At 36.9% G+C, this 27,951-nt stretch overlaps 1 protein-coding gene across 10 annotated transcripts in view; it reads left to right on the top strand.

Annotated features, from left to right (window-relative positions):
* Window positions 1-27,951, top strand: part of DMD (dystrophin) — a 1,234,381-nt gene that overhangs the window by 972,343 nt on the left and 234,087 nt on the right. For all 10 annotated transcript variants that reach the window (XM_084305928.1, XM_084305932.1, XM_084305933.1 and 7 more), the window contains one exon: window positions 16,304-16,493. In XM_084305928.1, coding sequence (XP_084162054.1) covers window positions 16,304-16,493 — 190 coding nt within the window. The remainder of the gene's footprint in view (window positions 1-16,303; window positions 16,494-27,951) is intronic.

Below are 27,951 nucleotides of genomic sequence, written 5' to 3'. Positions count from 1 at the left end.
GTTTCTATAAATACATCAACACAAAAAGGAGGACTAAGGAGAATGTCCATCCTTTACTGGATGCGGGGGGAAACTTAGTTACAAGAGATGAGGAAAAGGCGGAGGTGCTCAATGCCTTCTTTGCCTCAGTCTTTAGCGGCAATACCGGTTGTTCTCTGGATACTCAATACCCTGAGCTGGTGGAAGGGGATGGGGAGCAGGATGTGGCCCTCACTGTCCATGAAGAACTGGTTGGTGACCTGCTACAGCACTTGGATGTGCACAAGTCGATGGGGTCAGATGGGATCCACCCAAGGGTACTGAGAGAACTGGCGGAGGAGCTGGCCAAGCCACTATCCATCATTTATCAGCAGTCCTGGCGATCGGGGGAGGTCCCAGGTGACTGGTGGCTAGCAAATGTGACACCCATCTGCAAGAAGGGCCGGAGGGCAGAGCTGGGAAACTACAGGACTGTCAGTTTGACCTCAGTACCAGGGAAGCTCATGGAGCAGATCCTCTTGAGAGTCATCATGCAGCACTTGCAGGGCAAGTAGGCGATCAGGCCCAGTCAGCATGGGTTTATGAAAGGCAGGTCCTGCTTGACGAACCTGATCTCCTTCTATGACAAAGTGACGCGCTGGGTGGATGAGGGAAAGGCTGTGGATGTGGTCTACCTTGACTTCAGCAAGGCTTTTGACACCGTCTCCCACAGCATTCTCCTCAAGAAACTGGCTGCTCGTGGCTTGGACTGGCGTATGCTTCGTTGGGTTAGAAACTGGCTGGATAGCTGGGCCCAAAGAGTCGTGGTGAATGGAGTCAAGTCCAGTTGGAGGCCAGTCACTAGTGGCATCCCCCAGGGCTCGGTGCTGGGGCCAGCCCTCTTTAATATCTTCATCAATGATCTGGACGAGGGCATCGAGTGCACCCTCAGTAAGTTCGCAGATGACACCAAGTTAGGTGCGTGTGTCGATCTGCTTGAGGGTAGGAAAGCTCTGCAGGAGGATCTGGATAGACTGAACCGATGGGCTGAGGTCAGCTGCATGAAGTTCAACAAGGCCAAGTGCCGGGTCCTGCACCTGGGGCGCAATAACCCCAAGCAGAGCTACAGGCTGGGAGATGAGTGGTTGGAGAGCTGCCAGGCAGAGAAGGACCTGGGAGTGATGGTGGATAGTCGGCTGAATATGAGCCAGCAGTGTGCTCAGGTGGCCAAGAAGGCCAACGGCATCCTGGCTTGTATCAGGAACAGTGTGACCAGCAGGGCTAGGGAGGTGATCGTCCCCCTGTACTCAGCTCTGGTGAGGCCGCACCTCGCGTACTGTGTTCAGTTTTGGGCCCCTCGCTACAAGAAGGACATGGAGGTGCTTGAGCGGGTGCAGAGAAGGGCGACGAAGCTGGTGAGGGGCCTGGAGAACAAGTCCTACGAGGAGCGGCTGAGGGAGCTGGGCTTGTTCAGCCTGGAGAAGAGGAGGCTCAGGGGCGACCCTATCGCTCTCTATAGGTACCTCAAGGGAGGCTGTAGCGAGGTGGGGGTTGGTCTGTTCTCCCATGTGCCTGGTGACAGGACGAGGGGGAATGGGCTAAAGTTGCGCCAGTGGAGTTTTAGGTTAGATGTTAGGATGAACTTCTTTACTGAAAGGGTTGTTAGGCATTGGAACAGGCTGCCCAGGGAAGTGGTGGAGTCACCATCCCAGGAAGTCTTCAAAAGACGTTTAGATGTAGAGCTTAGGGAAATGGTTTAGTGGGGACTGTTAGCGTTAGGTCAGAGGTTGGACTCGATGATCTTGAGGTCTCTTCCAACCTAGAAATTCTGTGATTCTGTGATTGTAGGAAATCATGATGCAGTGCTATAGTGACAGTGTAACAGAACTCAATACCAGACCTTATAGGATGGGAAGGTGATTTATTTTTTTTAAAGCAAAACTAGTTTCACATACCCATGTACTCTTAAATAAGTGTGTCCCAGTTGTCTATCCAGCATTTGGGCACTGAGATGTTTGTATCTAATTGGTTATCCAGAGGAGTTCCTTGAAATAACACAGCACAGGACACATCAGCTAATAATGTATCATCACATCCCCTGGGTTCTTCTCATGTGGTGAATGGTGTGCAGGCTTCAAGATGCATCTTATTTGAATCTTACATAACTCACTAAGAAATGCAACCTATTTTCTTTGTTGGCTTTTGCCTTCTTGAGGTAAAGATCATGAGTAAACTAAGCATGTGCAAGTCTGTGGGCCCCAATAGGAAGTACCTGTGAGTGCTGAGGGAGCTGGCAGATGTCCTTTTGAGGCCACTCTCAACAATCTTTAAACAGTCGTGGTGATAGGAAGAGGTGCTTGAGGACTGGAAGACAGCAAATGTCACCCCTATTTTCAAGAAGTGAAAGAAGTACCCAGGGAAGTACCATCTGGTCAGCCTCACCTCAGCGCATGGGAAGGTGATAGAGCAACTAATCCTGGGAACTGTTTCCAGGCACATGAACAGCAAGTTCCCAAATGACACAAAACTGGAAGGAATGGCTGATATGCCAGAGGGTTGTGCTGCCACCCAGAGGGAGGCTGGAAAATGGAGAGAGAAGAACCTCATGAAGTTCAGCAAGGGGAATTGCAAAGTCCTGCTCCTGGGAAGAAACAACCCCCAGCACCAGTACATGCTGAGAGCTACCCAGCTGGAAAGCAGCTTTGCAGAACAGGCTCTGCAGGTCCTGGTGGACACCAAGTTGGTTGTCAGCCAGCAGTGCACCCTTGCACCAAAGAAGTCCAGTGGTATCTGGGCTGCATTAGGAGGAGCGTTGGCAGCAGGTGGAAGGAAGTGATACTTTCCCTCTGCTCAGCATTGGTGAAGAAGGATCACTAAGATGATTTAGGGACTGAAGCATCTTTTGTACAAGGGAAGTTGTAACCATGTATCCTCAAGCAGAGAAGGTTCGGTGGGGGATCTTCTGAATGTATATAAACATCTGACTGTACATGTAGGATATAAAGAAAAAGGATCCAAGCTCTTTTCAGTGGTGCCTAGTGGACAAGAGGCAAACTGGGGCACAAACAGAAACACAGCAAGTTTTATCTGAACATCAAGAAACACTTTTTCACTGAGGGTGACTGAGCACAGGTTGCTCAGAGAGACTGTGGATTCTCCACCCTTGGAGATGTTCAAAAGCTGCCTGGACATGGTCCTGGTTGGCGTCTTTTTCTAAGTGGCCCTCCTTGAGTAGGGGTTTGGATGAGATGACCTCCAGATGTCCTGCCCAACCTCAACCATCCTGTGACCAAATGTATAGAAACAAGTGACAGTTTCTCTATAGACTTTTTTTTTTTTTGTGGTTCCTACTGATTTCTCTGAGAATAGATAGATATATTTTTAAACACATCACAGTTAAAAGCTACACTCTTTCTTGATAATGAATACATGTAGATAGTACAAGTAGAGAGGCTGGAATTCTTTTGAACTTTTCTTTTCAAAAGTATTAATCTGGAAAAATATGCATAGCTATGTCTTCATATTTCTTGAGACTTTCCTTATACATATAATGGATGAATTTTATTTTATTTATTTATTTATTTATTGCAAGATTGTATGAATGTGTGCTACTTTTTTTTTTCCCTATTTTTTTTTTTTTTAAATGACACTTACCAGAGATGGATACATTTAAAAATGGTTATCGAGGTAGTGTTTTAGAATGTATTGCCATGTCTTTTCACCTATGAAGAACTGTAAATGTGAATATATCTCCTGGAAGATGATCTGTGCTGCAGTTTTTCAGCTAATTGGAAAATCAGAACTGAGTCAAGGACTGCCAACCAGATTTTGGTCTTAAGATATGATGATGATTATTGTGTCATATACAATCATGAATGTGGGCCTTGAGCTGACGAGAGTTCAAGTAGTTTTTAATCATTTTGGTTTGTTTATAGAGTTGGGATTTCTGTTTAGAAATAACAGCAGCTAGGTGTAAAGGAATGACTTTAAAAGGTGAGCTAAGTTGCTTCTACAAAGAGAACAGGTTTGAAGAACCTTGATATTTTGAAATCTAATCTTGCATACAAGCCAATGCAGTGTTTGTTAGTGCATGTTTTGTATAAGGCTGTTTTAAACCTACCTTTTGGTTAAATAACAGAAAATATAAACTTATATTTCCTTAAAAGGCTTTATGGTGTACTTTATGCGTTTATTTCCATTAGCTGAAGTTAAAATTATGCATTTATTTCCATTAACTTATCTGACTTTTGGGGAGATAGATTTTATTTATCTGGAATATATAAGAAGTTATTTATATGAGAGAGAATCCAAAAAGATAAATCACAAGAGAAATCAAGAATCAATGTAAACACCTGATAATTATATCAAAGCTTATTGAAGTGGAAGAAAACATCACAAAATTGTGTGCTATTTAAGAGTTATATTTGGAAAAGTTGGCCAGAGTTGCATGGGATTGCATGAAATTTCATGTATATCCACTTCTTTCGTTTTTTCATACCAGAATGGTAAGACCTTCTCACTCCCAGACTTAGTGTTCTGGTGTATTTATGCCTGTCTCCACTCTATTGAAATGTCTACAATTGTTCTTTGATGGGTTTGTCTTTTATGAATTTTTACCTTTGAAATTCATCCAGAAGAGTTAAGGTAGTGCTGGTAGAACTATCACAGAATGTGTTGTTCCATTTGAAGCTACCTTAAGGGAGTTGGGATATTTTCTGGAGGCTTTTTATATCAAACACACATCAACTCTCACTGAGTTCAACAGAACTTGAACATTTCCTGAATTTGACTCTGGAATTCCATTTTATTTTTTTTTATTTAATTTTTTTTAGATGATCCTAAGGAACAGAAACTAGAACTAGAAACTAGATTTCTAGTGTCTTCCCAGTCTGAAGTGATCATTATGGAGTTTCTACAAGTATTACTCTGTATTCTAGTATTACATCTGGTTATAGCTCCTGTTGTATTACACTCTTTCTACAGTAAAACTATTTTAATCACACTCCTTCATTATCATGGGGAACTTACTCTATATTTCAGTTTTCTGTAGGAGTCTGCAACCTCCTGAATAATAAACAAGAACTACATATGTGAGATAGAGAGCAGTTCTTTACAACTAATACTACAATGTTAGATAAGCAATATAAAAAACAATAGGCAGTATGCCCTCTGCCCGTCCGTCTTATATGGATGCTAACAAGATTTGGTTACCAATTGCTTCCATCTGAATACTACTGAACTGGACCATAGCTGTGACTTTTTTTTCCTTTAGCAGTTTCTTGTGTCTTAAAATATACTGACATATAGAAATAGTTTTTTGTTTTGTTTTGTTTTGTTTTTGTTTTGTTTTGTTTTGGTTTTGTTTTTGTTTGTTTTGTTTTGTTTTAATATTTGGAATATATCACATAGTCAACATCTTCATGTAATGTGAGTATTATTCAGAGTCCAAGTTTCAAGTTTTAGAGGATGAAAAATGATGCATTATCTAGGTGTTTGTTTAGTGTTACTGCCACTTAACTTTAGATGATGCATGGTACAATTAGAACTGCATTTGCTGCCAGCTAAGTTTTCCAGTCTGGAACCTGAGGCTTGTTTCTCTTGAATGGTAACAAATATCTGTTCTGCTGGGCTGTGGGAACACAGCCCTTAGAGGTTGTAGCTTTAAATGAAAACTGTACTAACAGTTTAATAGTATCCTTTGTGAATCCTAATTGATTTCATGTAATGCCATCAGTGCATTTTACAGTCTTATTAAATTGAGTTGTTTCTACAGTAATTAAGAGTAAGAAAACAAGTGCCTTAAGAACCTAATTATTTTCACAATCAGTTTTAATTGTACTTCACTCTCTTAGAAAGCCAAGATTTTATCTTAATAAATTGTATCTGAGTAATTAATATGCTTTTTATGAGAAGCAATGTTGACAGTCTTGGAATCTCAAAAGAATTACATTTTGGAATCCAAGGATTCCAAAATACTCTATAATGTCTATTACAGACTGAAGTGTGAAGGGGACTGAAACAGAATGATAACCTTTTTGCTTCTTTTCTTAGGATAAGAAACCTAAAATCCAAAACAGACAAAAAAAAAATTGATTTTGTTCTGACCCTTTTCTGGCATCTCTCTTTAATGGGAATAACAGAATTATTAAATCCTATCGTCCTATGTTTTGTTGGAGCATTGCTCAAATGATACAGAAAACTAGACTGCAATCTCTTCTGTGAATTCTGGGGGAGTAAAAAGAAATACTTCAAATTTAGACTAAGGGCTATTTAAAAAGTATCTTGAGAGAATCCATCAGAACATATTTTATATCTACAAGTTATCTTTAATAATATTTTATATGTCAACTCTAATTGTGTGATGTTTATATTCCCTTTTCTTCAACCTAGCTATTCTTAACATTTTATTTCTGGAAAATGATTAGTTTTATTTAAAACGTATTAATGGGAATCAAAAGTAAATATAAAATGTTTTAAATAACACAAAATATAACTTGACTGAATTTTTAAAGGAATTCAAATGGTCCACTTAGTTTCATTAATAATGGAAATCTGTGTGTGTGATTTTTGTGTTTCAAAGTATGATATTTCCTTTGTTTTTTGCAATCTTTCTCAGTCTGACAAATAATGGTGCAGAAGAGCTGTTGGATTAATATCTGGATTAATACTGATTTGAAACATCATGGATGTTCAGATCATCACACATAACTCTCCTTTTTTTCTCTCTCATCAAATATCAACAGTACTTTGATAAAGAAAAGTAAAGAAACAGTCTAAATTCAAAAATGTATTTCAGTTGCTTTAGTGTCTTCAGTAACACAGAGCATTTCAAAGGAAAATGCTGGTTTTTAATTATTTTTGTTATTTTCACAAGGGGCTTGGATATTTTGAGAAAGGCTATGATAAGTGAAGCAAGAAGCAAGCCAAAAGAAGTAGTTCACCTCTTTCACTAAAATATTTTCTTTTTCTACATTCATTGTCCTAAGTACTTAAATGCCCAAAAAAAAAAAAAAAAAAAAAAAAAACACACACACAAAACTTTAAAATAAACTTTAACTTTAACTTTTGCAATTTTACAATAGAAATGCTTGCCAGAAAAAAAAAAAAAAAAAAAAAAAAAAGAGTGTCTTGCTAAGAAGAGCAAATAATTACTATTTCAGTCTTTCATTCCCACCCCACTTTCTGCCAACAACATTTTTAGAGAGGACAAATTATGTGGGCTTATTACTATCATCAGGAGCCCCTTTAGGCTGTTATGATCTTAATATTTTAAGAGATTGTTGTCATCTAGGGAACCTTGTGTGATTGTCATGCGAAGAGTTCCACTGAGTCCATTTCAAGACAGATGGTCTGAGCTGAAATTGGAAGTGGGTGGAAGGTTGTATTTTTTTGTTTTGTTTTGTTTTCTTTAACCCCTAGAAATAAAGAGAATCAACAGGGAACTGCCTATTTTGCAGTAGCGGTTGCCATTAATCTCTCTGTATGCAAAATTATACCTGAAATTTTAAATAATTTTACTGGTTGTTATTACCTAGTCCATATGGGTAGTGCCACCACTACCAGTGCAGCATTGCAGATTGGTAGATCACTTTTTTTTTTTTTTGGATAAAGTAAAAAAGAGGGAGAGAGAAAAAGAGAGAGAGAGTAACTGTGTATAGGAAGAGTACCCTGTCACTGGTGGGAATCCTTTCTAAATGTCTGAGTCAGCAAAATGGTGCCTGAGCTTTCTCCTTGGGCCATAACAAAAGCTTTTTTTTTTTTTCTTCTTCTTTGTTCAAAGAATTTCCCCACAATGTTCTGGGGCCCCCAGCACGAGCAGCCATGGTAGTATTAGAACAAGTCCAGAGGAGGGTCACAAAAATGATCAAAGGACTGGAGCACTTCTTCTATGGAAACAGGCTGAGGGAGTTGGGGTTGTTCAGTCTGAAGAAGAGAAGGCTCTGGAGAGACATCTGAGAGTGTTGTCCAAGCAATTCTTGAATTCTGTCAGGCTTGGTGCAATGACCACTTCCCTGGGGAGCCTGTTCCAGCATCCTTCCATTCTCTTGGTGAAGAACCTTTTCCTAACATCCAGCCTGAACATCCTCTGTCACAGCTCCATGCCATTCCCTCAGGTTCGGTCACTGTCACCAGACAGAAGAGATCAGTCCCTCTGCTCCCCTTGTGAGGGAGCTTCAGGATGCCATGGGGCATCCTCTTCTCCAGGCTGAACAAGTGAAGTGACCTCAGCCACTCACAATACATCTTGACCTCTAGACACTTCACATAGCCCTCCTTTGGAGTCTTCTCTAATAGTTTTATGTCCTTCTTATCTTGTAGCACCAAAGACCACACATGGTATTCAAGGTGAGGCTGTGCCAGCATAGAGCTGAGTGGGACGGTCACTTCCTTTGATAGGTTAGCAAGGCTGTACTCGATGCATCCCAGGATATGGTTGGGAGATGCCAGCCTCCTGGCTGCCAAGGCACACTGTTGATTCATATTGAACTAGCCATTGACCAAAATCCCCAGATTCTTTTCTATTTAGTTGCTCTTTAGCCTCTCATCCCCCTGTCTGTACATTTACTCAGGGTTGCCACTTCCCAGGTACAGAATCTGGCACTTGCTCTTGTTAAGCTTCATATTATTCGTGATTGCCCAGACCTCTAATTTTTCAGGATCTCTCTGCAAGGCCTTTCTACCCTCAAGAGAGTCAACAGCTCCTCCCAATTTAGTGTCATCTGTGAACATACTCAGTATACCTTCAAGTTATGAATCCAAGTCATTTATGAAAACATTAAACAGATCTGGCCCAAAAATAGAGCCCTGGGGAACCCTGCTAGTGACTGGACACCAGCCCCGAACTATAACTATGCTATTACTGCAATTCTTTGAGCCTGACCTGCCAGCCAATTGTTCACCCACTGTATTATGTATTTATCTAGCTGTATACTGAACATTTTGTCCAGAAAGATACTGTGAGAAATAATATTGAAAACTTTACTGGAATCCAAAAAGATTACATTAACTGGCTTCCTGTGGTCAACTAGATGGGTAGCCTTGTTGTAAAATGAAATTAAGTTCATTAGCAGGACCTTCTCCTTATGAACCCATGCTGGCTATGACCAATGACAACATTGTCCTTTAGGTGTTTTACAATAACTCCCAGAATAATCTTCTCCACAACTTTACCAGATACTGCTGTGAGACTGATAGTCTGTAACTAAGGGTTTGTTTTCATACCCTTCTTAAAAATTGTAACATAGTTTGCCATGCAGCTTTCAGTTGACTGGGACCTCTCCAGATTCCCAAGACCATTGTAAAATAATTGAGAGGTCTCCTGATGACATTAGCAGCTCTCTGAGTACCTTGGGATGATAGGTTTATATTCACCCAGGTGAGCAGCAAATCCTACACAAGTTCAGGGCTGGCTGGGAGTTTATCAGATCCACATACATGTTATAGGAAAAAAAAAAAAAAACTTTCCTAAGGAAAAACAGTAACATCTGTCATGATGGTTGAACTAAAAGGAACATTTATGCAAAAGCATTATTGGAAAGATGCTCTGAGTCCCTAAATGAGGTGGCAAGCTGGTTGAGATCCAGAAAACTGCGTTAAAGCAGTACTTAGAATGCTGTCTCAGCATAGCTTTCTGTGCTCGATGGTTATCAGCCATTCCAAAGTTAATTTGCAAATTAATCACCTATTAACATGTAATAGCATTGGCTGGTACTATAGAATATAAATCCCTAGATTCTGGAAGAAAATTCCTCTAAGCAGCAATCCTAAAATAAATTTATATGGTTTGTTTTGAATTTTCATTTCAAAAAATGTCAGGAGTTTTTTTTTTTTTATTTTATTTTAATAAGAAGGTCTGTTTTAGAATTCCATGTTAAATTTTTGAATGGAAAACTATTAGTCATTTTCTCTTCATGTGTGATACCTCTTCCTGTTTCCATTCTACCGGAGACTAAATAATCCTGCCTCTTTGTGATAACTTCTTTATCAGTCCAAATTAAGGCAGTTAAAGAAGTGTTACAAGTAAGAGCTTAAATCTATTTAGTAATAAAAATTAAATGTTCCCATAAAGCTTTGCATTTGTTCCTTTGTTACACCAGCAGAAGTGATATGATCTCATGAAAAAGTGCAAACTACTTCCAGCCTTAGTAGGAAGATGCATGTAGTTCAAATTGTCTCATGATAGTTGGCCTCGGAAAAGGAAAATTCAGGTAACACATTTTTTCTTTAATTGTGTAGAATAGTAATGTCAAAAAGGAGAAAATACAGTTCTACAAAGAGGCACATGAAGTGTAGAAGTAAACCTTATATTTATGCTTTTCCAGCCAACAGTTCAGGTTATTTTATTTTACATCTCTATGTGACAAGAGTAAATCACCACAGCCTACAGGTGGAAGTGTGATTTAGCAATCTATTGAAGGCTGAGTTATGCTGTATTTCTCCATTTTATCACCATGTGGAACATTACTTTTCTGTTAGTCCATTAAAAATATTTTCTGTGCTCACTCTTCTTCAAAATATTTCTGTATCACTACATAGTGTAGTGTACAATGGTATAATGCTCTGTACTTACTATGATTTCTTTCATCTAAGCATTACAAAATATTAAGTGCTGACACTTGCAATGTGTCTTGAAATGTGGGTAAGTGTTACAACTTTAAATAGACAAACAGATATCCCAAAAGTGTGAGTGATTATTTCCAAGTTATGTAGCAAATACTACAGCTGAAGAAATATCTTGAATATCCACAGTTATGGGAGCTTTGTCCAAAATTCCCCGTGTTGTATGGCATTTAGAACTGTTGAATGAAGAACTCTTCCGGTATATTTAAACGGCACCATAATTCCCATACCTCAGCACTTTTTCCTCTTTTCAGATTTCATAACAAGGGGTTCCGTTTTTATTTTTTTTATTTTGCTGTATATATTTGTTTGTAAGTATATCACAGTACAGATGCTGACTGTAGTTGAAAGTACTGTAGCTTGCTTACAATTAAAAGATCACACAGACTTCAGATAACTTCAGTTTTACCTGTTTATCTTCACAGGCATTTGTAAGCAGATATGTTTCAAAGTATGTGATTTAAAAGTTCTCAGAATCACACCAGTATCTTGCAGTAGAGGCTGGTATTTTTTTCTAAACCCTTGTTAACCTCTTCCTGTGAATATAAATGTTCATGCTTATGCACTTTTTGTGTGACTCACTTCCTCTGACATGTCCTCATCTTCCACTCGACTTGAAGCCTTCAGCTAACACATTCTTACAATAGCACCATAATTTCTGTCCTGTAAAGAAACTCATATGACAACCAGAGTTGCTCAGTCCTCTGCCACTGATGTCACTAGTTCCTGAAAATTGGTCCCCAGGCTAGGTTGGGGATCATCTCACATACAAATACGTAAATTTACATACAAACGTAACATACACATTGTGTAAAATTTAGACCACTAAAGTAATTTAGTCTTGTAACCTACTAGAACCCTACCAGTCAAGAGAACGAAAATTGACTTTGAATCTAGTTCAACAGATCTTTACAGCCAGACGGGGAAGAGGCTTAATTAAATTCCAGAAATTCCCTCTGTTTTGCAGAGGGAATGTAGTTGCTTATCTTTTGAGTGTCTAGACGCAAATAAGATAAATCCCACCTTCAGTATTTCTTCCAGGAATTTGATATTTTTATGTAAAACAGAGAAAGGAAGGTTCATTTGGTTAAAAATCATTATTGTTATGATTATTTTACAGTATTTCAGCAGCATTTTGTAGTGTTCATACTATGCAAGGTTTCATTTACAGTGAAAAATTTTTCATGCTTACTTCAGATGATTCTGTGATTCTATGTTCTTTTCATACAGCTTGCGCTCACTATGAAATTAAACATGCCTTGATGATACAGGCTAAAAAGAAAACATTTGTGTTTTGTTTTCGTGCAGTAATTTCTTGTTCAATATATATATTGGAACAGGTTGCCCAGGGAGATGGTGGAGTCACAATCCCTGGGAGTGTTTAAGGAAAGGTTGGATGTGGTACTTAGAGACATGGTTTAGTGGGTGACATTGGTAGTAGGGGGATGGTTGGACCAGATGATTTTGGAGGTCTTTTCCAACCTTTATGATTCTACGATTTTTGTCTCCACTATAATTTTGTGCAAATCATCACATTCTGGATTTGATATTCAGCTTTACTCCTCATTTTCAGACCTTCTTTTCTATATTCTAACCTCATAATTTTGAAGTAGTTAGAAAGATAAGTAGAGTGAAGCTTATTTATATGCTGTAGGGTTGTCTATGTAGTTAAATGTTTGTTGCATGCTAGACGTTGCAAAATTTAAAATGCAAAGTACTAGTTATTTTCTGTTAGGTGTATTAGTACGTTTATAAATAAGGAACACACTTTTGTAGGCTGGAAGAATTATTTGCTATAAGATTTCTGTGCATCATAGAATAGAAGTGCCAAAAGATTCTTGCTAATTAAAACCTTTTTCTTTACCCATATCAATAAAATACTATGTAATATTTTTCATGTAGTCTGGATTTTTCTATAAAAGATAAATTCTGATTTTGAGCAAAGCTTCTAATGGCTCTCCCTTTCCATATAATTTTCATGTGTGTTTGTGTTCTTACTTGTGGATGAAAGTAGCTTTGGATCCTACTTCTCAGGATACGTTTAAAATTAACAGTATACACAAATAAACCTAAGCTTTTTTTTTTTTTTTTTTTTTTTTTAACTTCCCATTGTGTAATTGCTGTGTATTTCCAGGATTTCAGGTCAATAGTAGTTCAAAAATATGCCTTTAATATTTTGAAGAACCGAGTGTTAAGAAAATGTTTTGCCCAATTCTGCAAAGGCTTTTGGGCACAGATATTATGAATCGTTGCACACTACAAATTTAGTTAGCATAACACTAAAAGGCATATCTTAGAATAGAATTGTGCTCTGAAGAACTAGATAAAATATTTTTGCTTTATGTATGCGTACTCCATTTCCAAATTCTATAAAATAAATGGCATGCAATTTTTGAACTAAAAATGATAAAAAGATAACTCAAAACAGCATTTTTCCGGGTAGAAGATTTTCTTTTTCTGTTTTTTTTTTTTTTTTTTTTTTTTTTTTCTGTTTATGCTGATTTAATGTATATTGCTAGTATAGATAGCTATGATATCTATGAAATTATTTCTTAGCTAAATTAAAAGAATGGTAGACTTTTTTATTGCAGTTGTTTTACATGTGAACAGTGTCCTAACCACAAGCCTGCTCTAAGTCCATGGACAATAAAGTTAGGAAAGAGACAATTTTCACTATTCTAAAGCTGAATGTTTCTCATACAGCCCTTGGGGACACGTGTGGGGATACAGGTGACTCTGTAGCAGGCTGGAAGACGCTTCTCATGTAGACAGTTCTTGGAGTGGTGACAGGTAAATCTGAGATCAAAGTCCAGTCAATGTTTCAAGTTTTGAAGAATCAGTGGATGACTTTGTAGCTTGAAGTGAGACATTCAATAGCTTTCTCAATTTTTGAACCAAAAAAATTAAAAAAAAAATAAATCCAAGAATAAATTATTTTTCTCACAAGATGTGTGGGAAAAGTGAGATGCTGAAGGATGAAAAATATAACAGAAATATGGTAGCTGTTGTGAGAGACCTTAGGAAGGTTTGTTTCATTTAATGAAATGAAGCGATTGTACTCTCCTGTACTCTGCCTGAATTCTTCTGTTCCTACCATCTTCTGTTGCAACTCACATATATGCTTGTCAGAAAAACATGCTCGTAGTAACATGCGGTAAATTTTGTGTCGTTTTTGTTTGTTTATTTTCTTACATCAGATAATACATTAGGCTTCAGGATGATATCATTACTTCTCAGGGGGTACAACCTCTTAGGACAGCAAACAAGATTTGAAACAGAGATTAGCACTTAGAAATTTCTTGGCCTCATCTGATAAAGTTATGATCAATTACCATTATGATAAATTAGAAATTTTATATCTGATAAACTCCAGTATCTTAGTCTCTGTCTAACTAGAAAACTACACGGTAGATCTATCTAGCCACATAGCCCTAGCCCCAGAAGGCAAAAGCAGGGACTGGGATGATGATGAACCACCCAGTGGAGGAGATCAGGTTTGAGACCAGCTAAGGAACCTAAAGGTGCACAAATCCATGGGTCCTGAGGAACCTGGCAGATGTAGTTGCTAAGCCACTAACCGTAATATTTGAGAAGTGATGTCAATCTGGTGAATTTCCCCCTGCCTGGAAGAGGGGAAACATAACCCCCATTTTTAAAAAAGGGGAGACCCGGGAAAGAATACAGGCCAGTCAGTCTCACCACTGTGCCCAGCAAGATCATGGAGGTTTCCTCCTGGAAACTATGCTAAGGCACATGGAAAATAAGGAAATGATAGGTGACAGCCAACATGGCTTCACTTAGGGCAGATCATGCCTGACAAATCTGGTGGCTTTCTACAACAGGGTTATGGCATTGGTAGTTAGGGGAAGAGCAACTGATATCATCTACCTGGACTTGTGCAAAGCATTTTACACTGCTGTCCCACGTGATATCCTTGTCTTGAAAATGGAGAGACATGGATTTGATGAATGGATCACTCAGCGAGTAAAGAATTGGCTGGATTGTTGCACTCAAAGAGTTGCAGTCAATGGATCAATGTCCAACTGGAAATCAGTAATCACTGGTGTTCATTGGGGGTCAGTATTGGAACTGGCATTGTTTTGCATCTTTGTTAGGGGCATCTACAGTGGGATTGAGTGAACCTTCAGCAAGTCTGCAGATGACACCAAACTGTGTGGTAAGACTGACACACTGGAGGGAAGGGATGCCATCCAGAGGGACTTGGACAGGCTTGAGAGGTGGGCCCATGTGAATCTCATGAGGTTCAACAAGAGCAAGTACAAGGTCCTGCATCTGGCTTGGGGCAATGCCAAATACAACTACAGGCTGGGCAGAAAATGGATTGAGAGCAGGAGAAGGATCTGGAGTGTTGGCTGATGAGAAGCTCAACATGAGCTGACATTGTGCGCTTGCAGCCCAGAAAGCCAACTGTATCTTGGGCGGCATCAAAAGAAGTGTGGCCAGCAGGATGAGGGAGAAGTTGTGGTAGCCCCATTCCTGGGAGTCTTTCAGGCTAGGTTGGATGGGCTTTGAGCAACCTGTTTTGTTGGAAGATGTTCCTGCCCATGGCAGGGGAGTTGGAATTAGATGATCTTTAAGGTCCCTTCCAAGTCAAACCATTGTATGATTCTATGATTATATGTGCAGATAGCCAGATCACCATGTGTTTGTGGAGTAAATGTTGGTGTGTATCAGATCACATTCATTCCACTTGAAGTAATGTAAATTGTTAGATAACTTTACTAGGTATTTTCTGAGCTTCAAAAATTAGTCATTCATCATACAATACGCATGTAATACAACAACTAAGTAGCCTTGATAAATCTGTGGTAATGAACACTATGTCATACTTACCTGTTCATTTCTCTAAATCCATATTTAGCTCAAGTTTAATATAAAAATTTGGTGCGTACATATAGAACACCTACACTGCACATGAATGCTGATACAACTCAAATAAAAAAAAATGAAAATTTTTTTTTTCAGCACCAGGATTGCTTGGGCCTTCAAGGTTCTTTCCCAGTTTATGATTTAGCTCTTCCCCAAGGATAATATAGTAATATAGTCTTCGTACTTAAAAACTGTCTTTTATCGCGTAATTGATAGAGATGTAATTTATATCTCATTCATATTTGTTGGGGTTGGAACTAGATGATCTTTAAGGTCCCGTCCAACCTAAACCATTCTATGATTTATTTATTTTTTTTATGAAAAAACGGTAGCTCGTTTTCAGTGCAGTTTCAACAGTCTTCAAATCATCAAAACTAACAATTAAATTCATAATACTGATTAGGGTCCAGGACCTATTTTGTACTTTCTATAAATAAACAGATTTTCCCACAGTACTCTTAATGACAAATAACTAAACAATCTTTGATAAAAACAGTAGGGAATTATTTCTGATTTTTTTTTTTTTTTTTTTTTTGTGTTTTTTTCAGGTATAGTTGTTTCAAACAATGAAGCAGCTATTGATTTTTTTCCTTGATTTTTAGTTTCTCTCCTCAAGAGAAAAGACTTTTTTTTTTTTTTAATCTAAAAAAGAACCCCACCTGCCAAACATACAATGCAAGATGCAAGTTGTATCATTGTAGCTAAGCTATCTGCAAATTCTTACCTTGATTGGTATGTGAAAAATACATGGAGTGTCTTTGTTATATTGTGATTTAATGATTGAGATTTGTTTTATTCCTGCGAGTGCTGCATTTGACTTTTTGTACTTGCACAGGGTTAATGAGCGTGAAGCTGCATTGGAATCAGCCCTACAGATGTTGCAGGTATTCTACCTGGATCTCGAAAAGTTCCTTGCTTGGCTTACAGAAGCTGAAACAACTGCTAATGTCCTGCAGGATGCTACACACAAAGAAAAGATACTAGAGGATGCCAAAACAGTTCGGGAGCTCATGAAACAGTGGCAGGTAAGTCAAGTGCTTCTGTTCAGAGGCATGTCAGTTATCCAAAGTGGTATTTCCCCTCTGTCCCCCCAGTATGCAGCTACTCAACAAAACTGAAATTGTTTTGGAAAAGAACTGATTCTGCTACTAACCCTTAAGTGTTGCTGTGGCAATTGTTATAGAGAGCTAAGGTGAGTTACACTATGATTCCGTCTGACATTTTTCAGTATATATTACATTTGAAACAGGGTCTTGCTTTAAAAATGAACAGAAAGGAAACTTTGCTGAAATGGGCTTTTAGCATTGCTGTTGTTATTTTTTATCACATAAAAATGAATTACTCTGCCAAGTTACAGTCTTGAATTGAGCACTTGACAGAGATGAGCGTTTATTATTCAGTTCTGATATTTAGAGAGGTTATATAAATTGTGTCTGGTTTATTCTCTGTAGCTTAACTGAATTAGTTTTCCTCTATTACTTTCAAATATGTGAAAAATGTTAATCTGGTATTTGGCTGATTATTGCAACAGCTTGTTGACAATAATAAAAAGAAATAATGATTAAAAAATTCATAGCAAATGGCTGGACAGTTTTCAGACAGTTGATTCCTCTGAAAACCAAAAATCTTTAAAGAGAGAGAGAGAGAGAATGTTTGCATTTGGTGTTCTGGAGAATCTGGAGGAGAAAGAATAATCAGTTGAGATGGTGCTATTAAAATATATTGTTATACTTTCTTTGTACTGTCTTCATTATTATGAAGTGTATGTCTGTGTGGTGAGTTCTTAGATGTCTTAAATATGAGGTTGGCTGGATGGTTGGAAGGCCTTTCATACAGAACTCCTTGACAGTAGATGATTTTTATGTTGACATTGAAATCAAAACTGCAAATTCACTGAAGGCTCTATTCTTTATTTCTGAAAAACATCATTTAAAAAATTATACTTGTAAGTGATAATGTGGAGTATGTACACTGGATAGAATACTACTTTTTTTTTTTTTTTTCACTACTGTATTAATCCATAGTTCTGATTATATTACTGAACTGCTGTTAAATTCCATTATGGTGGAGTCTAAAATCTAAAAGTTGTGGCATTGAAGAGAAGCAAAATCGGAATCACATTTTTAATAGTGAGATTTCTTTACACTAATTGCATTTTATTCTAATACACCTTAAGTCTCTGTGTATTTCTGACTTCTGTTGGTGTGAACCTGGAGAGCAGATTTGTGCAGAAGATAGTTCTCTGCTGAACAGTTAATCTTCAATACTGGCCGTTTTTTTTAATATTCTGTAGATTAGGTTGTTTGTTGGTACTAGCATTTAAACAATTGAATTATCAGGTATTTGCAGAAGGTTTGTTTGTGATTTTTTTTTTAATGTGATCATTGAAAAATGGGTTATCTGACGAATTAGAGATTCTTAAAAAATTAGGTCAAAAGCATCTTTCTTAAATGTAATGGAGCTTTGCAGACCTTTCCAACTAGTACCTATCTTTCCAACTAGTATCTTTGTTTTGTTTTGTTTTTCAATTTCCACATAAGAACCATTCACAACTGTAGACAAACAAAATAATAAATGGAGACAAGTCCTTTTCCCCGTAAATAAATAGCGAAGTACTTAAAAATCCACCATATAAACAATTGTTTTGAACTGTAAACCTTTTTTTGTCTAAAGATTTTTTATGCACTTAAAATGAGATGTGAGATTAAATTTTAAATTATTCTTTCCAGGTTTTTGGTACATAAATATCATTTTAGGTAGGAAGGGTAAAAACTAACCCATACTTGCAATTTCATTTGCAAAGAGCAAACATCATTCTATTCAATAATCTTAGTGGTACAAGAAATATTATTCTTATATTTTAAAAGAAACATTGGTATGCTGAGGCAAAAAAACAGCAGTTTTGCAGTCTTTTGCTTCCAAAAGATTTACACATACCTGTCCAGCAGTAGCACAAAAATTATGGACTTTTGGTGATTATAGAACCAAATATTTTGATAGTGGATTTTTTTTTTAATTTTTATTTGTTTCTTATTTGCATCTGCGTGATGATTTGCCTGTGTGTGAATAGACTTGCTTGTCTTCATGAGCTATCTGCCTATTGCTGTTTCTGTCAGCCTCTTTATGCCATTTTTAAGCCTCCAGAAGAAATCTTATAATTCACAAGCAGAAGTGGATTTTCAATGTCCTTCTCCTGAATGGAGTCTGATTGCTATCTGTCTAAAAGCTGGAAGAGTTGTTCTTTTCCCCCCTATCTTCCCCTTCCACCCCCCCACCCCCCTTTCTCAAGTAGCAGGAAAGTTCCTTTTTTTTTTTTTTTTTTTCCTAAGAGGCAAAAAGGAAATAAGGAGAGTTCTGTTTAAGTAAACAGAATACTGCTGAATACTGCTTTGTTTAGAAATCATTATTGGGAAAGACAATTTTTTCCTGTATTTTTTCAAGAGCTACAGTAAAGTGTCCATTGAAGATTTGCATCTTCTTCCCTTTCATTAAATTATCACTTATTTGAAACATAGTGATTAACTACAAGTAATTTAAAAGGATGCATCTTTTCACTAGTGTGTGTTCTTAGTGATCAGAGCATCATAGCATCATCTTTTTTTTTTTTTTTCTAGAATAGGGACTTCAATAACAGCAAATGCTTTAACTGCAGGAAAGTGTAAATGATGTGAAATGTGTAGTGTGTTTGTTTACCCAGTAATACAATGTATGAACATTATGTGGTGACTGCAGCTTTGTCTGGAGACTTGGCATCGTTCTCAAAGGATAAATGATGCTTTTGTAGCAATTCAACATTACTGGAGGGGGACATATGTGCAGAAGAAAATACAAACTTCCATAAACTTTAGCTCCTTTATTAGGAACTGTTTTTTTTGTTTTGTTTTGTTTTGTTTTTTTCCTGATGATGAGTGTCATACAAAATGATTGGACAATAGCAGTAAAAGTTGGAAACAAATTATGAATGTATTAGTAGGTACTATGGCTACAAATATGCTAGCAAGTTAAATGTGTCCCTGATCTGTCTCTGGCACTAAGGCTGACTGTCACTAAAAAGCTACATCCATGTTCATGAACTGTTCTACAATTAAAAAAGTCAAATATGCTATGTTTCTTATGTAAAACTTTTAATTTTAAAAAAAAAACAAACAACTGAATGACATTAAAAAAAAAAAAGTAAATGTATGTAATAATCTGAGAATGCTCAGCTGTGATAATGAGTAAATTAATGTGAATCGTTAGGAAAAACAATATTGGCAATAATCATAACACAGTGGTCCATATCATTAGTCACATTGTAAAAACTTGGTAACTTGTTCAATCAAAAGGAGAATCAGGAAACCTGGAGCATCATTTATATTAGAGAAGAAATAAGTAATTGGAAAAAAAAAACTTTGTCCAAAGTAGCAGAGATAATAGCATGATGATCATTGCAGAAGAATTATGTAAGGAAGAATTTTTGGCATCCTAACTAATGGCTTTGGAAGCATGATACCTATAAAGAGATACCTATATCTGTATCTAAACAGCTTCCCAGCAGGTGTCTTCCTCAAGCGCAGGAAAGACTTTAACTGCTTTCAGCTACGGCTACATTTTTCCAATTAACAGTTTGTTTTCCATATGAAATCAGATTTTTTTTTTTTTTCTCATGTAAGGCTGGATCTAGATCTTAGGAAGTAAAACAGAAAGGTAATTTCTGATTAAAGATTACTGTCTCCCAGGTCTTTTGAAATAAAGTTTTAAAAATTTCGTTTATGGAATTCCCAGAATTTACGCTTAAATATGGTGTATGGAATTAGATCTGCAGTTTCTATCTTGTTCTTTATGAAGTTGCATGAACTCATATAATGTGAAAAAAAAAAAAAAGCCATTATGAGTGCTGAAATGTTACAATTCTGTTTTAACCTACTACTTCTAGGCAATAGTTATAAAGCAATGTTTTGGTGAAGAATTATGTCACCAGACAATGAAAAAAAAAACTTCTTAGTTCGGTCCTCACATTCTGAGGTGCTTCTTTTTTCTTTGCATGTTCAGAAACAATTTGATCAAATGTCACTAATAAAGATAAATCTTTTCCTGATACTTAGAAATTCATTCATTAGCAGAGGGAGAAGGTGAAACTTAACTGCACATTCTAATTGCCTGATGATGTAATTATATTTAATGGTTGCACTATAAATACGGAGCTTGTTTATATAAGCATGTATTTGTATGCATCGTTTGTCTGAACTGACAACAACGTAATATTTGAGGTGATTCACACTTCTAGAACACTTTCTGGAGAATTTTCAAGGGTACAAGCCAGTTACTTCTAAGACTTGCATAATTGTGGTGATTTTCATTGTCTAATTTAAATACACCATGTGTTCCCATGAGGCCTGATTTGATGCAGAAACATATGGGAAATGAATTTTACTTTGTGTTTTCTTACTTCTAGAGATATGAACTCTCAACTGTGTTAATTACTCGTCTGGTTTGCCTTTCCAGTAATAATCATATGTGACATTTTATACAGCTTAAATAATATTGGGTATAAATTTGAAATTTGTGTGGATTTACCCCATTATTTTAAGAATGCAGTGATTGTATATTAAGTCTGTAGATGTATTTACTCAAATATTTTATCACTGAAGTTTGACAAAGAATACTGCATGTGACACCTATTCAAACAGTAGCTAAAGAGTGCTTTCACAGATAACCAAATGTATCTGAAATAACCTACAGTGTTGACCAATAAAGACTAGAAGTATGACAGCATAATACATTAATAGCTACATTAATAATTTTGGCTTGGAATGTGTAGCAATTTTTTTTTACTAACTTCATGCTTACTTAACCTATGATCTAGGTAGATTTCATTTAGATTCAGTAATTTGAGTGTTAATAATAAGAAAAATATGCAGTGCCTTAAGTTATGTCTAGGAATGTTTAATATGGGCAGTACCCACATCTTCTCGCACTACCTAAACCAAGGTACATGAACTGAACTCAAGGTGCTCTTGTTTCTTCTATTCCCATCAATACTTCAGAAGTGTTCAGCTATTTTTAAGGTTTCCAGGCTGTTTTCGCAACAGTAGGAAGCTGAGACGGATACATGTTCCTGACTCTTCTCAGTTACTGAGCAACACAGGTTCTTTGAGAGAATAAATTTTCCAACTTGATTTCAAACATAATTTACATATAATTGCCCAGCACACTTAATTTTATGAGATGATATATTAATTGGATGATGAATCTGAAAATAGAGAAGAGTATCTGTAATATTCTTGCTCAGTTCAGTGGAGGTCACTAATAATTATTCAATAATAATTAATTTTCTAGTACTTACCTCATGGTCAGTTAATGCTTAGTGGCTATGGCACTTATGGTGGGGGGAAGAAGAAGGAACTAGGCTCTTCTCAGGGGTGTCCGGAGACAGGACAAAGGGCAGTGAGTGCAAACAGAAACATGGGAGATTCCATAAGGAAAAACAAAACATGCTGAGTGTAGTCATATAGTGAAACATGATATCCAAATGAATCAGTGATCTCCATTCTTGGAGATCTACAAAAACCAGCTGGACATGCTTGGAGCAACCTGCTCCAGTGGGATTGGGTCAGATGATCACTAGAGGTCCCTTCCTGCCTTGACCATTTTTGTGATTTGTAATCTGATCACATAATCTCTGGACACACAGTCAATCATTCTGTAGACTATTTTTTTTATTATTATTATTTAAATATACAAATGGTAAAGCATTAACATGGTTTAGTAATAAGAAACTGAAATCCTTGCTATTTCTTGAGAAAACTTCATAAAGATCCTTCCAGGAGCTCCTGAGTCACATGTCTAAGTAAGTGAGGAGGAAAACCAAACAGCAAAAAGAAAAAGATCAAGTGACGGAGAAGGGACCACAGAGAATAAAAATAATTACACATTTTTAAGTGACTGATTGCTAGAAACTGATGGGGAGACTGAAAGGTGAAAGCTAGGCATAAATGTTGAAAGTAGTACAAGTATTTTTAGCATAAATTAAAGTTCAGTATTTTTTCCTTATCTAACCCCACAACCTTTGGCCTTCAAGGTTTTTTCTCTTAATCCATTACTCTTACACCTAAAATAACAATTTCCTCAGGAGTCATCATTGAGATATGAAAGATGAGTTTTGCTTGAACTAATAGTTTTTTGAATTGGATTTACCTTTGTGTAGTGTGTTATCTGATTGATGCTTCCAGGAAAGCAGAGTAGGAAATGCTAGCATAGTCCTGGGCTGAGACTGCCTCCAGTCTACAGTACTTCTAATTAGGTCCATTCATACTAAGCTACTAGTTTGCTACTAAGACCATATATTCACATATTCTGGTTAAAAAAAAAAAAAAAAAAAAAAAGTGTTTTGTGTTGATACCTCTATTTGTAATTGAATTAATTGGGTGGATGGGAAAGGAGCAGTTCACAATATGGTAAGGGAGCTTCTGGTAAATCTGACAACCTATCAATGTGTAGTGTGTACAAATATGCTTCTGAAGAACAAGACAAAGATTTTATCTATGTTCAATCAGGTTTTCTGGTGTGTTTTCTATTTTTATTTTATGAACCATAGAAAGATATGATAGATGCAATACTCCAGTGGCATAAATAGCCAGTATAGCTTAATGCCTTACCTCTCAACTACGTTATGATTAATATGCCACTGTGGAAAGCATTGTAGATAAGAACATTGTTGGTTCAAAGAATATGTAATATATAATCACATAAAAATAGATAAAATTGGTGAAATCAATGAGATCCCTTGTGCACAGGTATAAACGTGTATTTATGTTTGAAGCTTTAAGTCCTGAAAGATGCACAAATAGGTAACCCTTTCGAATGCTTTCTGAAAATAATTCTTCAAATCAGTTCTGAAAATGTTTAGTTATATTGGTTTTATATTGCTACAGTTTATCATCTGAATTGGGTTTGCTGCTTTATGATTTCTTTTTCCTTCTCTAAGAAGTAAGTTTTATTAAAAAGACTGCTTAACACCAGAGCATGTGGTCAAGCAGCATCTTATAATTTTGATATAATGGTTTTCTTGCTATCTTTTGAGACTGATTTTGCTTGATTCAAACAGCAATGGCAATTTCAGTGTTGTTTCTGTATCATGATGTGCCTTGATATAGAAAAGGATGTTAGAAAGGGGAACAGGAAGTTTCAGGGAGAGGGAGGGACATTACGCAGAAAGAGAAAAGCTATAAAATGGAGCAGCTGTGTAGAGTAAAGTTACTTCATGGCGCTGAATATATTCACAGAGAGTTTTAGCTGATGATTCTCAATGGGGAAGGCAGTGTCCCAGCTGTTCATCTGAACTGGATATCAAAGTGGTCAGGAAATCAGCAAGAAAACAATGTAGATGTTGCTACTTTTTTCAGACACTGTAACTGTTTTAGTTTGGGTAATCTTAATTATAAAACCAGTAAATGGATTGATGCTGAATCTAGGAATGGATAGAGCAACATATGTATTCTGCTTCTGGCACTCTTCAGTTCTTCTCTGAACTTCCCTAAATTTAGAACAAAACCATAATCAGTGTTATTTTTCTTTTAGAAAATAAGATTATGCTTCCTTTAAGTGATTTAGTACTTAGTTACTAGAGCGAGATGTAAATATTCTTAAAACTTATTGCCAGGGAAAATAATTAACTCTCAATTGTCAGAAATCTTATATATAAAGTGGGTGTTTATAAAAAAGAATAACGAATTTTTGTCCTTTAATTTCTCATTTACATGTATTCTCATAGTCAAGTTAGAAGAAAAATCACATTTGTCAAATATGTTAAAAAGCATAATATATGCTCACTCAGTTGACTTATGTTTTTCTCTTTAAAAGTTTATTGAGCGCACCAGAAGGATGGCCCTAAGAAATTTATTTGCATAATGTGATGTAGTGAAGTAACAAAAGGAGAAAAATAAGACCTATTCTTAATTCTCCTCATATGTTACTTTTCCTCAGAAAATTTCCATGAAACTGAGTATTTCTTCACTTTGGCAAAGTGTTTCAGCTCCTTTATGAAGGGAATTTCCTTCACAAAATACTGCTCCAAGCATTGGGTTTCTCACTGTTCCAGGAAGAGGTTTTCACTGCTTCAGCTCATGTAGCTGTCAGGACAGGTGAATGGGCACAGCTATGAAACTACTCTGTGGCTCCAATAATCAGTCAGATATCTGTGTGTCAGTCTTTTGTGAGACTCTGCTGTATTGCTGACTGCTGCTGCTTCTGAGGACAGGTGAGAGAGCAGGGTAAGAAGGAGACAAGAACCTCAACCTGAGTGCTGGAATCTATTTGCTGTTGCTACAGCATTTTATCCAAGTGGTTTTGATAGCAGTAACTAACTAAGCCCAGGGAAATTATTTTTCTGGGTGCTTGAATGGTGAGGCTAAGCAGACCTCAGGAAATGGTAAAGAAGGGAAACATAGTGGGCAGTAAGTTTACCTGATAGCCCATACATGCAAAGGGCAGATCTCTCTGATTTGGGGTGTGCAAAAAGGACATGATACCCACTTTTAGACTTGTCTTAATCTTTTTTTCTCTCTCCATACATTTACTGTCTCTTGTCACTTTTTTTATTAGATATTTTGGTCATTGAGGCAGGGAGGATTCTTTTTAGGGTTACAATATGTTATTAAGGGTATTTACACCAAATTATTCTCAGAGTCTGATTTAATAGGTTACCTACCCTTCTGGATGATCTGTGATTTACATACCCTAGTTTAGGGCCCTTTGCAACTTGAATTGAAGTGACTGCAATAATACAGTAGGGTCTTTGCACGAGTTCTTTTGTGTGGAATAACTCTGCTGAATAAGAATAGTGATGGGAGAGGCCATAAGCAGGAGAGGTCTGAATCTTAATTCTCTATTCTTACCTCAGAAAATTTGCAGATATGTTCAGTTGACTAGATTAGGACATCTGAAACAGAACGGCAGTTTGTATGAACTGCTATAGCAGACAAAGGCACATAGTTCTTACTAGCTGGTTATTTCAATTGATTTTAGTATATAATATACTAACAGTCACCAGAGGTGTTGGTATGTGAGTGAAAGCATGTGGACTCTTGATTTAAAATAAATGACTTTTCTATTGCCTATAAGATTGAAAAGATAATGCAATAACTAAATAAATAGGCCATGAGCATCAAAAAGCTACTGTTATAAGTTCAGAAGATGATCATTTTTTATTTTCTGGTACCTTTCTTGATTTGCATATTTTTTGCAGGTTAGAAATCCATATAGCTTACAGAAGCCTGATTGACAAATTTGTATCAGTCAAAAAGATCTTCTGCCAGATTACACTGGTAATTTGTTGTGAAATAATTGATTGAACCCTCAATAAACTATTTTCTTTTTAATGTCAGAAATTTAATATCTTCTATGTGAATCAGATATTACTTTCATGTGAACATTGCCAATGGAGCAAATATGAGCTAACCAGTAACTAAGCAGAATAAAGGTGTAAATTATCTCCTGTCCAGACCATACATAGTCTACAATATTAAACGCGCTTAATTTTAATATGTACCTCTTGCTGCTGGGCTAGACAAAATTTTAAATTTTAATGACTGTTTATCCAGTATACTGAAACCACTTCACTGTGAATATAAGTAAGTAAGTAAGTAAGTAAGTAAGTAAGTAAGTAAATAAATAAATAAATAAATAAATAAATAGCAAGGCACACTTCTTAGGGGATTAAATGCTGAAAGTAAAAGATTGAGTCACTAAATTTTATTGTTGAACTTCAAAGGTCTTTTGCTTGGGAAAACTTACAGTTGTTCTCTTATTTATTGTCCTGTTTATATCAAAGTGTGTTTCAATGAAATGGCAAATCCTTTCTTCCCATAAACTGAAAACCTGTTGGAAGCTGTTAGATCAAAGGTACAAAATAAACCTGTTCCAACTTACATTACCACAGTTACAGACACAACAGTATATTAACCTCAACAGATCATCTTTCTTTTTAACTACAAGAGTATTGTAATTCCATATCTCAAGAGTTAGAGATGCAACAATGTTTAAACTCCAGCTAATTGGTTGGCTTTAAAAAACAATATTAGCCAATTTGTCTTCTAATTGTGTTATATGGAAAAACATGGAAGGTTAGTCCTGCCTGAAAATTATTGCAAAAAATGTTATTTCTGCAATGTGAACTATTATTTCATTATTTTGTGTTTCATGTTAGGCATCTAAGCTATAGGTTTTACACCCAGGTGGTGAAGTGCTGTGTGCCACCTCAGGTAAAACAGGATCATTACTCATTTTAATCCAGCTCTGTGGTTAAGGCACGAAAGAAGAAAGGCCACATGTTGCTCTTAGAAATTAGAGCAAACTTTCAGCTGTATTTACACTTCCGCAACTGTGAATTCCTCACGCTAAGCTTAATCTCGAGAGGCAAATCCTGTTGATCTCAAAAGGAATTTTGCAGATCATCAACAGCTGTTGTATATAGCTCACTGCAGAGACTCTGAACCAGGCATGGGGGTGAGATGGAGTAAAGGGAGAGGAAGCAATGTATTTTATTTATTTATTTATTTATTTATTTTTGGGGGGGAAGGAGGGAGGGTGTTAATTTTTTATTTTGTTGTTATTTTAATATTTCTCTAAGATCTTTACAACACCCGGAGGTTGGCATTTTTCATACCAAAGAGTTATTGATATTTAGAACAAAATATACTCATCAGATTTGCTGGAGTTTAAAAAGATGTTATATTCTATAAAGGGCAAGAAGGAGGATCTAAGGAATTACAGGTCTGACCTCAGTCCCAGGGAAGGTTATGGAGCAGAACATCTTGGGTGCCATCACAAAATCAAGTGATCAGAAGCAGCCAGAATGGGTTTATAAAGGGCAGGTCCTGCCTGACTAACCTGAGCTCCTTCTACATGTATGACACAAGATGACCAGCTTAGTAGATGAGCAAAAGACTGTGGCCTGGATTTTAGTAAAGAATTTGACACCATCTCCCACAGTATTCTCTATTCTGGAAAAACTGGCTGTTCATCACTCAGACTTCGCACAGGTCACTGTGTGAAGAACTGGCGGAATGGCTGGGCTCAAAGAGATGCAATGAATAGGCTTCAGTCCAGTTGGTGGCTGGTCACCAGTGGCGTTCCCCTGGGGTTTTTTGAGGACAGTTTTGTTTCACAGTCTTATCAGTGAGCTGGATACGAGGATGGAGTGCACCCTTAGTAAGTTCATAGATGATACCAAGTTAGGCAGGCCTGCTGATCTGCTTGAGGGTAGGAAGACTCTGCAGGACTTGGATATACTAGATCCATGGGTCAAGTCCAACTGCATGACTACAGCTGGGGACATAACTTCATGCATTGGTATACACTTGGGGAAGAGTTGCTCAGAAGAAAAGGATCTGGGGTGCTGGTTGACAGCTGGGTGAACATGAGCCAGCAGCACACCCAGATGGCCAGGAGGGCCAATGGAATGCATCAGAAATAACGTGGCCAGCAGGATTATGGAGGGAATTG

The sequence above is a fragment of the Netta rufina genome (assembly GCF_964035555.1).
Source record: "Netta rufina genome assembly, chromosome: 1".
NCBI lineage: Eukaryota > Metazoa > Chordata > Aves > Anseriformes > Anatidae > Netta > Netta rufina.
Note: the sequence above shows the minus strand (reverse complement) of the source record. Positions and strands in the feature narration are given on the sequence as shown.